This window comes from Amblyomma americanum, chromosome 1 (assembly GCF_052857255.1).
Source record: "Amblyomma americanum isolate KBUSLIRL-KWMA chromosome 1, ASM5285725v1, whole genome shotgun sequence".
NCBI classification, from domain to species: domain Eukaryota; kingdom Metazoa; phylum Arthropoda; class Arachnida; order Ixodida; family Ixodidae; genus Amblyomma; species Amblyomma americanum.
In genome coordinates this window covers 65,073,440-65,089,992 of record NC_135497.1, presented here as the reverse complement: position 1 = coordinate 65,089,992, position 16,553 = coordinate 65,073,440, and the positions used below count along the sequence as shown (strand labels likewise).

The 16,553-nt window shown below is 51.1% G+C and overlaps 1 protein-coding gene across 1 annotated transcript in view; it reads right to left on the bottom strand.

The window, feature by feature from the left end:
• Positions 1-216: 216 nt before the first annotated feature.
• LOC144101141 (uncharacterized) overlaps positions 217-16,553 on the bottom strand; it is a 75,681-nt gene continuing 59,344 nt past the window's right edge. Inside the window, exons 3-8 of the mRNA XM_077634215.1 lie at positions 15,114-15,149; positions 14,497-14,577; positions 13,665-13,838; positions 13,197-13,370; positions 12,810-13,055; positions 217-377 (exon numbers count right to left, since the gene is read on the bottom strand). Coding sequence (XP_077490341.1) covers positions 217-377; positions 12,810-13,055; positions 13,197-13,370; positions 13,665-13,838; positions 14,497-14,577; positions 15,114-15,149 — 872 coding nt within the window. The remainder of the gene's footprint in view (positions 378-12,809; positions 13,056-13,196; positions 13,371-13,664; positions 13,839-14,496; positions 14,578-15,113; positions 15,150-16,553) is intronic.

Here is a 16,553-nt window from a genome sequence, read left to right as displayed (position 1 = left end):
AAAAATTCCTCCTCACTTGCAATTTTCATGACAGTGCTCCGCCTAGCAACCCCTCCCCTCGGTCATTTTGTAAAATTACCTTGGCCCCACCGAAAACAAAGAATTGACAGAGGATCATAGGAAATGATGGGTGAAGCTGTGACAGCAGCCCTGGGCTTTTGCGTTTCACTTTGCGTTGGTCGGCTTCCCATTGCGCCTTTGAATTTGATTTCGCCCTCACTTTTTCGTTCCGCAGTTGCATGGGCTTCTGGTGGGTGGAAGCGTTTGGAGGGTGGGGGTGTTGAAGGCCTTCTGGATAGTGAGGTGGGTGGGTGGTGGGCTCTTGTCATGGCTTGTGGTGGTTGGAGAAATTCTGGAGGGTGTACTGCTACGATAATCTGGGAGGCAGAGAGGATGAGCGTGATTTTGGGGCTGCAGGGGGGGCGGTCCTCATCGCACCCCCTCTCCACTTTTGGATACATGCCTGCCTGTGCCAGCTAAGGCCACCTTATCACCGCAAACTTCCTAATCTCACCCGACAACCTGACACTCTGCCGCCTTCTCTTGGAATCCACTTCGTTACCCCAAAGGACCATCGGTTATCTTGCCTTCGCATTATGCGTGCTGCCCATGGCCATTTCTTTTTTTAGTTAAGCTAGTATATGCCATTAACTCGCATCTCCCTGGTCAACTCTTGTCTCTTCATATTGTCACAACCTGGGGAGCCGTGCAGGTAGGCGTCGGGGAGAACCAAGGACTGATAATTAGGGAGCCAGGTCACAGAGCCAGAGCGCCTCGAGAGCCAACCACCGCTTCGTCGTCGTTTCGACTAAGCGTGGAGGCCGCGCGGGGCGTTAGGCACGTGGCATTATCCCCCTCTTCCCCCCCCCCCCCCCCCGCGAAAGCAAGCACGGTCTCAATGTGGAATGGGTTATGTACAGGGAGAGAAGCAGGAAAAAAAAATAGGGGTGAGGTGAACTATATAATCCGCGCTAGTTGAGAGGTGGGGAGAGTCAAGTTCGCACGTGGGGTAAGGGGATAAAGATACGAAACTTCCTAATCTCACCTAATCTCCTAACTTCCTTATCTCAATTTGGAAGCTTTTCGCACGACCCCTTGCGGCGCACGGGTGTCCACACCCACACCGGTTCAACTCGCTCGTAGTGCGCGTCCCTGTGCCGAAGGTTATAGTGTCGGGCATCGGCGGATTGCTGGTCCTATCTCGTTACGCCTATAACTTTCCTTTTCATAGCTCATTGCGCTGTCCTCAATTTAATTGCAACCCTTTTCGTTAGCCTCCGTGCTTCTGCCCCATATTGTAAACTGGTATTCATGATCCGTAGGTATACCTTGAAAACGCGCTCCATCCCATTCTTATTCTACAGTTATTTCACTCTCGTAGTCCAGATCACCAGCTGCTCTGCCCTAAGTGGACGTATTTTCTGAACACTTCCAAAGCTTCGTTGCCTATTGAAAAGTATTGGTCCTTTCCGAGACTGCTGAACATTACATTAGACTTGTTGATATTAATTTTCAGACCTACTGCTCTGCTTTGCCTGTGTAGGTCCTCAACTACGCTTTACAGTTTGTCCCCTGAATTACTAAGAAGCTAGGCTATGTTATCAGCAAATCGGTCATTACTAAGGTATTTAAACGCTGTGCCTGCACAGAGTTTTACGTGCCGATATGGCTTCGTGTCGCTGGACAGCCCGTTACATCTTGGCAATGAGCGACCCATTTCAACCAGCAGTGCCAGACACATCCAGTTCTCTTTGGGTCAAACGGGCCTGACAATGCGTACCTCCCTGCCAGACTGGTCTTGAGGGGAAAAAGCGTCCCTCTTCAAAGGAGAAAGCTCCCGCATAGCTTTCATAAAGGCAGCAGAATTACCAGCAAGCTGTCCGCCGCTGCAGGAATATATATGAGCCAGAAAGATTACTCAGCTATGTGTAACAGCTCCGACAACGTGGTGTAACTGCGCTCGGGGGTGAAGGATTAGACAAAGACAATATCACTTCGTCTGCAAGTCTTGGTCTGCAAGCGACTGAGCGGCGCGTCGCAGCGAAAAATGTGCAACTTTCTCGCTCCGGCCGCTCGAGCCGCCGCGACTCCACAGGTTTTTGCGCCGTGATGGCAGGAATCACTAGCGTTTTCGCTTGTATGTGAAAGAGGCTTTAGTGCCTCCTAAGCGCGGCTTACACCCCGTCAACGCACTAAATATGTCAAACGTACACTTCGTCCCGCAAAGAAGAAAAACTGCACCTCGACCATTCGTCCTCATGAAAGCATTCTCTTGTACAAAGAGTACTGAATACACGCTGCTTCGTGATGGAGATAGACGAAAATTGTGATAATTTTGGCGTTGTTTTGCTCTTTCCCTCTAATGTACTTTCATTTTATCTTTACGATGTTCACGATGTTCACAAAGGACGCAATGAAATGCTACCACCAAGGACATTTTCCCGTTTTTACGGCGAAAGCCTTTAATGGTTCATACTCGCGGTGACCGTCCGTCCGTTATACCCAAAGCCTGGAACAGTGCCAGCTGTGACCCTCCCCCGAAACGGCGCACACCCTCCTCACCCCTCGGCGAGAGGTGGCGGCGCCGAAGCGCATGCGCAACCGCGCATAGCAACAGTGACGTCACCTGCAAAGGCAGGCGGAGCGAGCACGCGCTGTGACGGCGCTCCGCCGCCAGACGTGTCGTTGCAGTCGAGTGAGTGAGTCGGACGGCTCCCAAGCGGCCCAGTGATTCCGCACCAGGCGGTTCGGACAAGCGCAGAAAGGCGGATTCCCCCAGCAATAAACGGCTTTCGCCGAACGCACTTTAGAATTTCCGAAGTGTCCTAGTTTTTAAGTACTGTTTTGTCATCACAGTTCCAATTTGAATGGTAAACCTTAACGTGTACTATTCATGCGCGCATGGAATGGTAAGTCGACACAGCCTGTGTGTAATCCAAAAGATGACCGCGTGTGCATTGGGGACCGGGGTCGTTTATCCAGGCACATAAAAACGGATAGAGTAAGGACATTAAGCCGTTGCTGCAGTCATTAGCATGTGACCAGTTGTTCTCTCTAAGTGTCACAAAGTTAGCTCATACTGTCGCTGCGCCATCTTCGTTGACCGAATCTGTGCTGCGGCCACAAACTCTGGCTGGGCAGTTTTTCAGCCGTCGCTATTAACAGGGAAGGTGTGGAAGCAATACTGTTGCTGCCATTTAGCGCCACCACGCAAGATGCAAACGGAATAGCGCCGAAACACAGCTATCGAACAGGAGTAGAAGAAACTGAGCTTCGACAGTGCCTCCTCAGACCGCGCCGGAGTGGTCCCAAGGGAAGGGCTTCCACAGCGTCGGCGAACCGAGGGTAAACGAGGGCATCCAGCATGACGGAGCTGGCGCAAGGCACGGACTGCGCCATCTTGGGGCAGGCATGCATATTGCATCAAGAGCCCGTTTTTTTGTTACCGCCTGTGTGTGGCGAAGGGCGGGGGAGTCGCAGGGTGGCGGAAGGGCTTGCCCCCGAGGAAGATGTCAACGTGTGCCGGAAACACCGGAAGCGACATCAGTCACCGCGAGCAAGCCCCGCCAGCCCCGCGCAGATGCACGACAAGCCGTCGTGGCGCGAGGCTGCACACTCCGTGCCCGCACTATCTATATACATCGGCCATATAAGAACGGGAGCCTCCTCTTTTCGGTGCTTTTCAGGGCGAGCGGTCGCGAGGGAGGGGGTTGCAGGGCACTGCACCGTGGATGCGCGGTGTTCAACGCTATATCGGTGTCGGTGCCCATAAGTTGTCGATGGGGCGCGGTTTGTCGGTGCGCGCCGACGACATCCAAGACGCACGCGGTAGGGCGCGTGCCGCGGCCGCCTCGCGTCGCCGGTGGCGGAGTCGGCAACCGGTTCGAGATCCGCATCGGTCGTAAAAAAAAAAAACAGCCGAGAGTAGTAGGGGCATTTAATAAGCGGAAGGCGGTGGGGGTCGATAACGCTACTCTCATCTGCAGTGCGCGGGGAATGAACGGATTGAACGCGTACAGCACCATATACACCTTTATCCTTCGCCGTGTCTGACAGCTTTTTTTTTTTTTGATGTACCTTACAACATGCAGGAGTAGCAGAATAGAGCTCCACTTTCTGAAGCTGAATTTCTGAGAAGCCGTCATGGTATCAGGATGCGGCGCTCGGCTGCACTGGCCGTGTGTGGAGGTAGTCACGCCGTTACACCTGTGTTGGCATGCCGACTCTTCGGCTTCCTTTCGTCGTTTTCAGCTTTCAAAAACATCAGTCCAAACTTGCTCAGTGCTCCTACACTAAATTAAGCTGCGCGCGCCCAGGCCACGAGGAAATTCAGCATTTCTCTCGCGCAACATGGCCAAGATCTCCCCAGCGTCTTGGGTGCACGCAGAGTTTGCGTATTTCGGACAGATGCCATATCAACGAAGATCGACGACTTCACCCGAGCGCGTACAGAACACGCTGCATTTATGCCAGAGCAGAGCCTCCAGCTCAGCAGCTGCCTGGTACGCTTGACTCTTTCATCGCTCGACAGGCTCGCGCCCGAAGTGTGACTGGCTGTGTTCACGTGCAACAGGCAGTGGCGGCTGTGAATGGGGTAATTTAACGAGCCCACCAGCGGAACATGAAACGAGTGCCGTCGGAAACACGTGCTACACAAGCTGTCGCGACGGCAAGTACACAGCCTTCCGCGTAATTTACTGGGCCTTCGAAGCTCTCTCGAACTACAGCCGCCGCGCGGGCGACAAGGCGCGGGGCGTAAATGAATCAAATAGGGGAATTCTCCAAGCCCTGAGAATTGGATAACAACGACGAAACTGCGACCAGAAAAGCATGACCGCGTAGGAAGAAAATGCGTTGGTTACAGGAAAGGAGCTTGCGTCTGGAATCTTGGCCCGGCAGAGGCCTAATTTTTACGTCAGCCCCAATACCAGCGAGGTGGTGGTCTGTCCAATGTGAGCGGATTTTCACCCACGCCGAAGAATTAAGCTGGGTCCCGGCTCAGATTGCGAAGGACCTTGAACCATTGCCCAAAAGGGTCATGATCGGCCACATGACGCTGACTGCACAATTTCGGACAAAGGCGGGTTTAAGTTTGAAGGGAGGGCGTGGCACCCCCTAATCGAGTAATTTTCTAGGGAAAGATCTATGAAAACGACCGCCTCCTTCAACCGCCTCCTTCAACCGCCTCCTTCAACCGCGCGCGCCTACACTAGCATACAAATCTGGACCTATTGAGGGGGTGTTTGCAGTTTTTAGACAGTAATGTTACCTTGGGCAAAGATAATGTGCGTTCCCAGTTGGCAACACTGGCAACGGTCCGCGGCGTCCTGTATTACTCCGCTGGCCAATTACAGCACCGAACAAAATCAGCTTTTTTAATGTTTGACTGTCAAAAAAGTCAGAGGCATCAAAAGTTTTGAGCTTCACTGCAGACTTGAGTTGTGTCTAGTAAGTGAAAGAAAAAATTGCGCAGAAGACTAAGTTCGACAAGCCAGAAAAGCATGTTAAAACCATGGAAATGTTATGAAAGAATCCGTTCTCATCGCCACCTAAAAACGCGTCTATTTTCTAGAGTTTCTCGGTCAACGCAAGTCAGCCGCGTTTAATGCAGCCCGGAGTCTACTCATCCCCGCAGCTGATTTATTTTGCGCGTGACATGTGTTGGCCACTGGCCGGTTGAAAAGTGATTCCCAGTTTTCTTTCCTATTGTAAACGAACAAAAAACAAATGCTAAGTGCGCTCAAAGCGAAGGTCACAGTTGCTGGTGTGCGCTTGCTGCAGTTGTATGAACAATGCGCCGACCGCACGGCTGGCGCGGTGAGGAAAGCCGCTTTTGTTCCCCAGTACGGCATCTTCTCCCGCGGGAAATGAACGGAACCGAAAGGAGCTATTTCTCAACCCCGTTATTAGAACCGCCGCATTGCGTCAGTTCTATCCGCGAGTGTGCCTCACTCCGTCCCTTCTATAACAGCGTGCAGCGCTGGGAAAGCAGCCCGTTTCACGGAAGGAGAACGCTTCTCGATTGGCAGGCTTAGCCAACCACGACAGGTAAATGCGGCTCCTTTCTACTGCTGACACCAGCTGTAGCTTTCACAATGCTGCACGATATTAGAAAAAACGTGGCATGTAAGACAAACAAAAGAAAAGATGTCCGTGCGCCGCACTGCTCAGCCTAACACTTGTTCACTCGCTCCGAGATGAGAGAATGACGGGTTACCTTTATTTCCGAGCCCAGTAAATTCGCCAGTTATTAACGGTCCTGTTGGGGTACTTGCTGTTGGGCTAGTTGGTTCATAAATAATTTTAAATGGCGCAAGGGAACGAACACAAGAAGACAGAATCAACTAGCCCAACAACAAAAACTTCTGCAACGTATTTCTTCCACTCTGGTGCTGTCTTCTGCGTTCACCACTCTCGCATACGCCTGTCATCTCTTGCACGAACCCCGCTTTGCTAGCAGCAGAACTGCACCAGCGTTCACGTCCGGACAGCTTTGCGAGTCTTCACTGCGTCACTCTCCGCACACACGTTCGTGCTATCCTGTAATTTCTGTCGACAGCACAGTGGTTGCCAATATTACGCGCCAATTTTTTTTTTTTGTCTCGTCGTCGATAATGGTGGTCAGGTCCTCCCAAAGTGAATAACTGGCTATAAGCTAAGCGAACCTGTTCCTGCTGGTAGAAGCTGAGCAGCGTGCGAGGGGTGCGAGAGAAAGTGATGAACGAGTTGTAACTGTGCAAACTAAACCTAAATCCTGGTGTTTCGAAATGAGCTTTCACCATGCGATATATAGTAGTAGTTTTCCTTCCCCCCCCCCCCCCCCCCCCCCGAACGAATGCCTGAGGCGATCTCCACTTCCGGGAGAAAGTCACAGGCATGCGCGGCGCGTACACAGAAGCGGAAAAGGCACTTGTTTCCCACGTGGTGTCCGTTGCTTTTTTTTCTCGCGCCGAGTGGGGCCAAAGAAACCAACAATGGCGACAGGGGACACCGCTTTGTGCCTTGTCCCGCCGCCGTGTGTCTGGCGCCTTAAGAAGAGCAAATTGGGCGCAGATGTGTCCCCTCCCGACCGTTTGCAGTCAGCGGGGGTGCCTGCCTTCGTTTTCGGCATTGTGAGCACCAGCGCATGGGGATCCCTCTCAGCATTCGGCTGCGCGTCTGTCACGTATCGTAGGCGGCAATTCTTGGTTTGCTTTTAAGGTCGAACCAGAGGAAAGTGATTGCATCCGACAATGCGGGCTCCCTGGACGACGACGTCACCATAGAGCTCTCCGGACTGCTGTGTGTCCCTGCTGGTAGCACAGTGAAAGCGGTAGGATAACCGGCTTGCAACAACTCAGATATAGGAGGCGTCACCCGATGGAAATGTCGCAGGATGAGTACTTAGACGAGATTCCACGGCGATTGGCAAGACTGGCAAGATTGGCAAGCTACAACGCGCGAGCCAAGTTACACCTAGTTACCCTGTTATGAGCAAGAAGGCATGCTTGTGTGCTTAAGCGGCACACAAAAACACTTCACGGCTTCATCGCTTTGTGACAGACACGTAGCGGCCACTTGAGGACGATAGTGGAGCTTACCAATTTGATTTTTTTTTTCCCCTAGGAGTGGCCATCCTAGAACATTTTTTCCGCCCTGGAGCGAAACATTTAATTCTGCGGCTAGAAGCGGCATTGGGCTCTGGCTCACCCGCCTGAAGGCAACTCTGGCCTAAACAAGCCGCATCCGAGACAGCTTGGAGGAAAGTGTGCGGGAAGGGCACCGGCGATTTTAGGTGAGCGGGCGCCGTATTTCCACATCCTGTATATTGCTGTCCTATACCCCTAGCCTTTCTTGCTATCACTCCCCCCTTTCCGTCCCTATCCCTGTCCTCTCCCTGTCCTTTTATTCCCTCTAGCCGCGCCTCAGGTGCTTCAGGTTTCGATGGCAGTTGCCGCGGCTACATCTTTTCCTTCCATTGTTATTTTTATTAATAAGTAGTCACTAACAACGTCAAATTAGAAAAAAAAAGTGCCGATGCAGCAGCACAAGAATGCCTGTTTGTCGTTTCAGCGTTTTTTTTTTTTAAAGTTTAGATGCAGAAAATTTCGAGCAGTCAGCACGGTACTGGCTGCTCGCAAAACCGGGCCACCTGCGCCGTCAGACAAATCTTATTTTCGCTGGCCAAATTTCGAGGAGCTGTAGAGAAGCAGTAGGGCGCTTCTAGAGAACTCGGCGGGGATGAAAGAGAAAATGGCGCTAGCGTATTTCACTGGCGCCCGTGCTATATTGTGGCCAGAAAAGAAAAGTATTATGTTTACTTTCGGACTCCACTTGCACTTGCTTGCTGTCTGCCTGCTGCGCAGTAACGGTTACTCGACTGTTATCGTTTCCGGCACCGGCCTCCAGTTACGATGCCAGCGTGCGCCCTTCATTCGTCGTTTCCACTTCCGCGGGTGCAGTATTGAGACGCGGGCGCCAGCCGGCAACGCGCGCGCCTAACTTACACTCCGCCGCCATCTCCGCACAGAGGACAGAGCGCACGTGCCACCGGCGAAAGTTTCAGGCCACATAAGCTCGCAGCTGGGTGAAATTCGAGCGCTTCCGAAGAGCTCGCGAGCGTGCCCTTGAAACTGCGTGGCCCACTGGCACCGTCCACAGCGCGACCCCCATCCCGCTATGCTTGCGGTGGATCGCGCATGAATCTGTGATGAACGGAACCAGGAAAACAACGAAGACGCCAGGGGAAAGGAAAAAGTAAATCACTACGTACTCCTATCTCAATAAAAACTGTGCAGCGCCGCGGAGGCTGTGGCGCGCTGTGACGATCAATGCACTGGGGCCAGCAATGAGTATATAAAGCAGACTTCACAATCGTACGAGATTGACGCACACTGTGTATTACAGTGTTGTCTGCAGAGCAGACGTCGAAGCTTTTCAATGAGAGAGAGAGAGAGAGTTGGTAATCCCTCTGGCTGTTTTGCTCGATTCCGAATGCAGTTCCCCGCAGCGCTGCACGGTATTTACGTGACACGAAGCTGCCCGCTTCTCCCGCGTTGCTCGCCGGATCCCGCATTGGAGGCAGCGGACGCAGCTGCCCAGCGACTCGGCCGCACGGCACGTGCCCGCAGCCCCCCAACACTTTTCGCTTCGTTTGCTGTTGCTCTCGCCCAGACCAGCATGCGCGGGGATGCTCCATCAAGGCCGCTCATGCTGGACGTGAAGCGGGCGGACGGGCGCCCTGCTTCGTTCGGAGACCCCGGCGCCCGCAGCCCCGGAGGCACGCGTCGCGTGGAAAGAGCCCCAGGGAGAGACCGGGTTAAAGCAAACCGCGAAGAGAAGCCTCTATGCGTTGTGGTTCAAGGCCTCTGGGCAGCCTTTATAAAAAAGAAAACAAATAAAGGCGACTTCGTTCAGTCATGATTTCAGGACGTTACTGAACGATTGACCCAGTTATCTTTCTTCTTCTGTACATCCTTTTGCCGATGACTGAGTTCTTTTTCGGGAAATAACAAGTGATAGTGACAAGCACACGATACATTCTGACCTTAACGCTATCTCATCATGCTGTAAAACTTGGATCACGTTGAATGCTGACAAGTGCAATCTTATGCGCATTTCTCGTTTTAGTAGTGATTTGCCAGTCTATACTCTTAATGGTGTGTTACTTGAACCAGTTACAACATAAAGTACTTCCAAATTCATACTACGCCTAGCCTTAACTGATGCGCACACATATGAGCACATTAATAACAAAGCTAATCGCATGCCCGGATGTTTGATACCACTTTCACGCAGCCCCAACTAAAATCAAACTTCTTGTATATACCACACTCTTAACAGCTAGAATATGCTTCATCAGTCTGGGTTTTAGGTTTATGGAGGTTTAACGTCCCAAAGCGACTCAGGCTATGCGGGAAGTCATAGTGAAGAACTCCGGAAATTTTGACCTCCTGGGGTTCTTAAACGTGCACTGACACCGCACAATATACAAGGGCCTCTAGAATTTCGCCTCCATCGAAATTCGACCGCCGTGGTGGGGATCGAACACACGTCTTGCGGGTTACAGCCGAGCGCCATGACCACTGAGCCACCGCGGCGGCTCATCAATACGAGACCCTGTGGTTAACGAGAGTTTGACTGGAAATTATGGATTTGTGGTACAACACAAATCAGCGCCCTTTATCCTCTCTGACTTTCAGCGTACATCAAGCGTAACTGCTATGATGACTACCTCGAGCCTAACTCCACTTGCATAGCGACGCTAAATTGCACGCCTGTGTCTTTTTCACAAAATGTTTCGCCATGAGTCCATTCGCTACGAGTTACTTCTCCCTTCATATTTTACGCCGCACAGATCCCACTCATAAGGAAGGCATTCATACATGCAAAACTAAAACATTCTTGGATCATGTTTTGTTCATCGCACGTGATATGATTAGAACCACTTTCCTTCATCAATTGTCACAATTTCAGGCTCTGTATTAAGGCGAAAGCCTTTATAGACTCATCGCTGTGGACACGATTTGTGCGTCCTCAGAAAGTGTCCGCTCCACCTGTCAATCAAATAAAATTAAAGAAATTTCGACGAGGATGAGGTTCGAACCCACGCGAGAGCCCAATGGATTAGCAGTTCATCGCCTTCACCACTCGGCCACCTAGTCCGACGGAACGAGGGTGTTTTAGAAAGCATTTGTCGTAACTTGAAACCAGATATAGCGCACACATTATATAGAACGAATGTGTAGTATGTCGCAACTTGAAACCGAAACTAATTCGAGAAGCGTGAGGCGATCGTGTTGAGCTCGAGAGCTCAACAGGACGACGAAGGCTTTCGCCTTGATGCACGTAAGGTAAGCGCTCCCCTTAATTTTTTTCTGCTGTTGGAGTTTTAATGTGTTAAATATTGTGTCGATCAATTATTCCAACTGTTATCTTTGTTTGGTAGTTTATTGTTCCTTGCTCTAGCTTTGTATTGTCGTACTCACTTCCCTCTAACGCTTTGCCCTGCGGGTAAAAATAATAAAAAATAAATAAATCTGAGCTGAGAACGGCATTCCGCAATGTGTTTTCTCTATGCTCCGTTTCACTTGTGTCGTGCCTCGCTCAGGAGACACTCCGTGTCATGGATGTCCACTGCTTGTGCGCACAAGCTTGTGAGAACAAACTGAGTGTGCCTCATAATGTTAATCGCGTAAGGGGGAAAAAAAAAGAAGACGGTAAGGACATTACTCACGGCTCTGGAAATAAGAACACGGCTCTAAAAAATAAAAAAAAAGATCTTTCCTAACGCACACAAGCATACTGTCAAAAGGTTACATCAGGAAATTCACCAAAGCAACAGGGATAGCAGCGGTGGCCTCGTGGTTTCAGCATCCGCCTCGCATGCGGGAGGTCCGGTGTTCGAATCCCCAGTACCGCTGGGTACCCACCGGTGGTACAGTGGCCTTAACCCTGGACTTGTGCTCGGTTTATCTGGAGCCTGGTGCTCGGTTTATGTGGAGTGAAATGCTTTCAGTTGGAAATGTTCTTTGGGCGTTTCGCCGCTGTTCTTTTGTCTTCAATTGGCTTATGCCTGATATATAACCCAATGTCAGGCGCGGGCTGTCTCCCACCTTTTCTACCATGGAACTTTGACACAAATGGTGAAATGCTTAGGAAATGACCCCACCTTGTATAGCCGCAAGTACCTTGTGGCATGGGGCTTTTTAGCCAAAGCTGATCTTGCGCCATAAAAAAAAAAACATCGAAGCAACAGGGTTTAAGCAGAGTTTCAGTAATTGAGCAAGTTAAGTTGTGGTAGGAGGAGATGCGTCAATGTCATGGCACGCTATACGGGGCTAGTATGGCTGATGTAATAGCTGATGACCAACTTTCTACGCTATTTTCACGCACTTAATTCCTTTGAAACATCCGCCTTAGTAAAAGGCGATGTGTTAAGGACAGGTGAAGTTATAAATATAAGTGTTACCTATGTGCAATGCTGCCTTGGATCTGTACTGTTAAGGTTAATACCTGGGATGACTTCCGCGATTTGCTGCGACTGGCGAGTATGAATGAAGCGTTACTTGATGTAAGTTGTGCGCCACAAATTACTTGCGGCGCGACCGTTCGCCTAAAGTCCGGCACGCCGGCCGTCTTTCACCAGAGTTTTTAGCACACGCACGTACATGTGAAGGTAAATGCAAATGGTGCTGTTACAACTGAATGCGATGTCTGGGTTCCTCCAGGACATCGAGCAGCATCGAACTGGCTCATTACGCAGAGATTCCCGCCACGTCCATGAATCTTCGCACTGCGCAGCACCCACACGCAGCCGAAGTAAACACACTCAGCAGTGGAACGTCCGGAGAGCCAAGTGAGCGCCAAATGCCTAGGCGCACACACCTCGTCCCTTTGAAACTGAGTAAGAAAAAAGAAAAGGCTCGCGACCAGCACAGCGGGACGCCTGATGCCAGCTCGCCATGCACCTGAGCTCATCCTACCAACAGCCGGCTATTTCGAGCTCCTCGCCGGGAGCTGGCGTCAATCTTCGGCGGAAGGAAGCATAGGACAACAAGCAAGTACGACGACGATGACATAACGGCACGCAGGCGGGGATTAAAAGAGGGCGAGGGGCAGGAGAAGCGAAGGAGCTTCTTCCTCCGGTGCTCGCGGCACGCATGACCTGGCAGATGGGGCGCACGTTTTTTGCACGTTCCCGTACACACGGCGCACGCGTACGGAGCGCACGGCAGCCGGGCCCGTGGGCGGGCATTTTTTCCACGGGTCAAAAAGTCAGTGAACGGAAGGCACGCGCACGCTAATATAGGAGCGACGAAGAAACTCACCTTTCCCGGTGTCTCCAGTCGCGTCCGGGCGGCCCTCACATTCGAAGTGCATGACTTCAACCGAGTCCTGGACGTCTCCTCCTTTGTCTTGGATGCACTTAAAGCCAGTCTCGAGAAGTATGCCTTTGTTCGGGAAGCCTTCAGCCATGAACGGAAAACCACGCACGTGTCGTGGGCTTTCTTGGTCGCCAGGAGGAATGAAATGCTTAGAGTCCTCTTCACAGAGCAGGAAGCCCTGGCTTCGTTCTGAAGAGAAAACGATGTGAACTCAGCACGAATTCCATCTCAAATAGCGCCACCACTGTCCCCAATCATAATGCCTCATTGTAAACCCGCCCTTGACTACTCGTGGTGATCTTGACCTGCATGGCTCCCAAAGGGCCTCACCTGCAACCTCGGGGCCTTCGTCCGTATCCATAAGCTCTTCAGTGTCGCCCTGGACGCCATCTTCGCCCAGGAACCCGGAGTCTGCGAGCCCAAAGTTTACACGGGTGCCAGGAAACTTGCGGAGAATTATCACATCCGAATTTTTATGAAATGACTGAGCGCCGGAGCTTTTATCTGAAATAAGAAAAAAAAATGTTTGAAGTGTTACCAAGTGAGAGGTCCCCGAAGTGGTGGTCGCAGTGACGCCTCCACAGTGACAATGTCGCTGCGCTCAGACTAAGCCCCGTATCTTGGTGCGACATTGCTTTCTTATTCAACTTCCGAAGCCAATGGCTTCAAGACCGAAGCCAATGGAGAAAAAAATTCTTAAGTAGCAGTTTTTCAATAACACCTAGCTGCCTTCATCCTCACTTCTATACTGTCATCCAAATTCTGGACACGTTCTTGTTTTGAAATAATGGTCCTCACCTCCATTCTCGAGGTATCCAATGTCCAGGAGGTTTTGGTCATTGCTCTGGACGTCTCCACCCGGGAACGGGAAGGCATCCGCGCGCCCGAAATTTTTAACGGCGCCATTAAACTTTTTGGGCGAACGGACCGTCTGGGAATTACCCCCACGTAGCTGAGTGCCGGTGTTTCCATCTGAAACGAACAAAGAAGCATTAGGGACAAGTCCCCAAAAGAACTAAACAGACATATCGTCGCCTATAGTCCTACTTCACTCCAGCGAAACATGTCCTGAAGATCACAATAAGTGGCGGCTACAGTGGCGCAGAAGCAGCGCCTAATTTACAGCAGTTCTAAGGTCTCGGTTATTACATTCTCTGGCAGGGTATAAAGAGGCGGCAAGTTAGCTCCGGAAGCAGTTTTGGCGCATCACAGGCGGGGTAGATCGCTTTCAACTAAATATTTTTCTTTAGCATGTCACAACTGCCCGCAGGCCTAGGTTTGAAATCAGCCCATGGGCTTTAAGGTGCTCCGTGGCAGACAAATCACGGCTGTAGCTCTCCAACGAGAACCGACTGCCTCGGTAGATGGGTGCTCTTATTCCCCGTGCATACCCCGCATTGGGTGAAAGAGCGACCATCGCAGTGCTGATAGCCTGCGCCCAACACCACAGCGCTGTAGGCAGCACTGCCGCTGCTGCTTACCTAACACTTAGCCTGCAGCATATATTTTTATACGTCTCAGCAGCCGTTGTGCTGTTTTGTTAAAACATTAAGTTTCGAGATATTGTCCACAGTTTTTTACCAAGTAAGTTCCTTCTCATAAAGTTGAATAAAGAAAGGGCTACCCATACCGCCACTTAAATCCGCATCATGGCGACTTTTGCAGCAGGACGACGACCACCTGTTTCGCCTCCCACATTCAACGTCGTCATCTAAAACAAAGATAAGTGGGGGAGTCAAGACAAAGGACCAGGAATTCCTTCAAGGCAAAACAGACAACAAAAAGCACCAGGAGACTCTACCCGTGTGAGCGAAGGCTCAATTAAGCCGCAAAAACTAAACTTAAAGCGAACATGAAGACACCTCTCCTGAGATGTACGAAACCACGGCAAAGGCGAGAAACCCCGCGAACCGAACTGAAGACACTTTTAAACTGATGGACCTGCCTCCACCTTCGATGTGCAGTTCCGTGGCTATCAGTCCTTCAAGCCGCGCCAATATTGCATCTATATTAATCTAACCCACTTCTAAGACTACCCGTTCACTTGCCGCGGCCTCGGCAACGACAACTTTTGGCCGCAAGCTTCGTTGCAAGAGCGTTGACATTTTCCCGCCGCATAAGAAGTGTCCGAAGCTTCCTGTGCGTTTATTGCGCCCAATCAGTCGTCGCCTCTTAATACATTCAAGACTACCTCGGGCGCCTCTTGGTATGCCCTCTAGGTTTGGCGGAGTTAACCGCGCCACGCACCGTGGAAGGGCTGCAGCAGACAGCCAACGAGGAGATCTGAAGAAAGAATAGAAATCAATGAGAGGGCCACGTTAGGACACAAGACAACGTAGCTATCAACGTCCGTGCCGGCGACGGCTTTGCCTTAGTTCGCAAAGCCTGCTTGAGGGAATTTCAAGAACCGCAGCGGAAGCTGACGGCGCTGCGTTGCGAATTGCGCTGGTGAGTAAGATTTTCCGATGCCTTCCGCTACACGTCGATCCGCCCAGAGCGCGAGCGATGCTAAGTGACTTACGAGACGCGATCTGCACGCGGGCTGTCGTTGTGGCAGAGAAGACCCCATTTTGCCCCGGAAACGCGCTGGCGCTCTGTGGAAGGCGCACGCCCAAAATCCCGTTCCTCGTGACGTCGAAGGCGCGCTCCAACAAGCGTTTCAAAACTGCCAATGTAAAGAATACGGCCATTTCGCAGAGATGGCGTGTGGATGCACCGGATGCATGCAGGGGGAAAAAAGATGGAGGTGCGCTTTTCTTGTTTTTCCTCTACTTGAGCGCGGATAAAGGGCCCCCCAGAGTTGTCACATCAGCGATAGCGGATATATACGATCACGGCCGGCATACATATATTCGTTCCTAGGAAAGGTGCCTCTCGGATCGCGGAGGCAACTGGCATGTGCAACCTCCATCATCCACTGAAAGCCCTCCTTTTCGTGCCAAATGCAAACGCATAAAAAATGTGGTAAAGAGCTTCAATGCCGGGAAATTATAAGAAAAACAAACAGGGGTAAGTAAGGCCAAAGCGTTTCAGTGCTGAAAAAACTGGGTTACGAAATCAGGGCAGGCATACAACATTTGATGAGCCCCTATTGTGCGCAGTCTGTGACAGCATGCTGAATGCATTTGGATTACATGACCTCCGAGAAGCCACCGCTAAGCTTTGGCACGGCAGCCGTATATAGTACGACGAATAATTGGATTTGGGCTCTACTTCCGCAATGCAAGAACATTTAAGTAATAAGAGCTTTATGGATGGGAGAGGATGTAGGGTCGCTTATTCATGCCAAGCCAGTCACATTCGCTTGCGGGACATTGTGGTTGTTTTGTTATAAACCATGCATATTGAGAAAAAAACAAGAACCTATATTGCAATGAAAAAGCGTGAATACGTCACGTCCGAAACAGTCACCCTTCACGGCTTATGTTAGGAAGGGCTTATAAAAAGAAATAAAAAATAGAAAGCGTATACGACTTAACGCGACTCATGGGTGGCAAGCTGTGCGGTCCTGCAATAATTTCGCTGTGCAAAACATAAGCGACGCCGCTCCCAGATGCGAGTCAGAGAAGAACAAACAAGCCGGCAAACGTCAGCCTGCTTAGCTGTTCTCTACTCGGCCATCCATTCTGCAACGGCCGCTGCCCGGTGGAATAGGATGATTGGTTGCGGACCGCGCTTCGCAGCCAT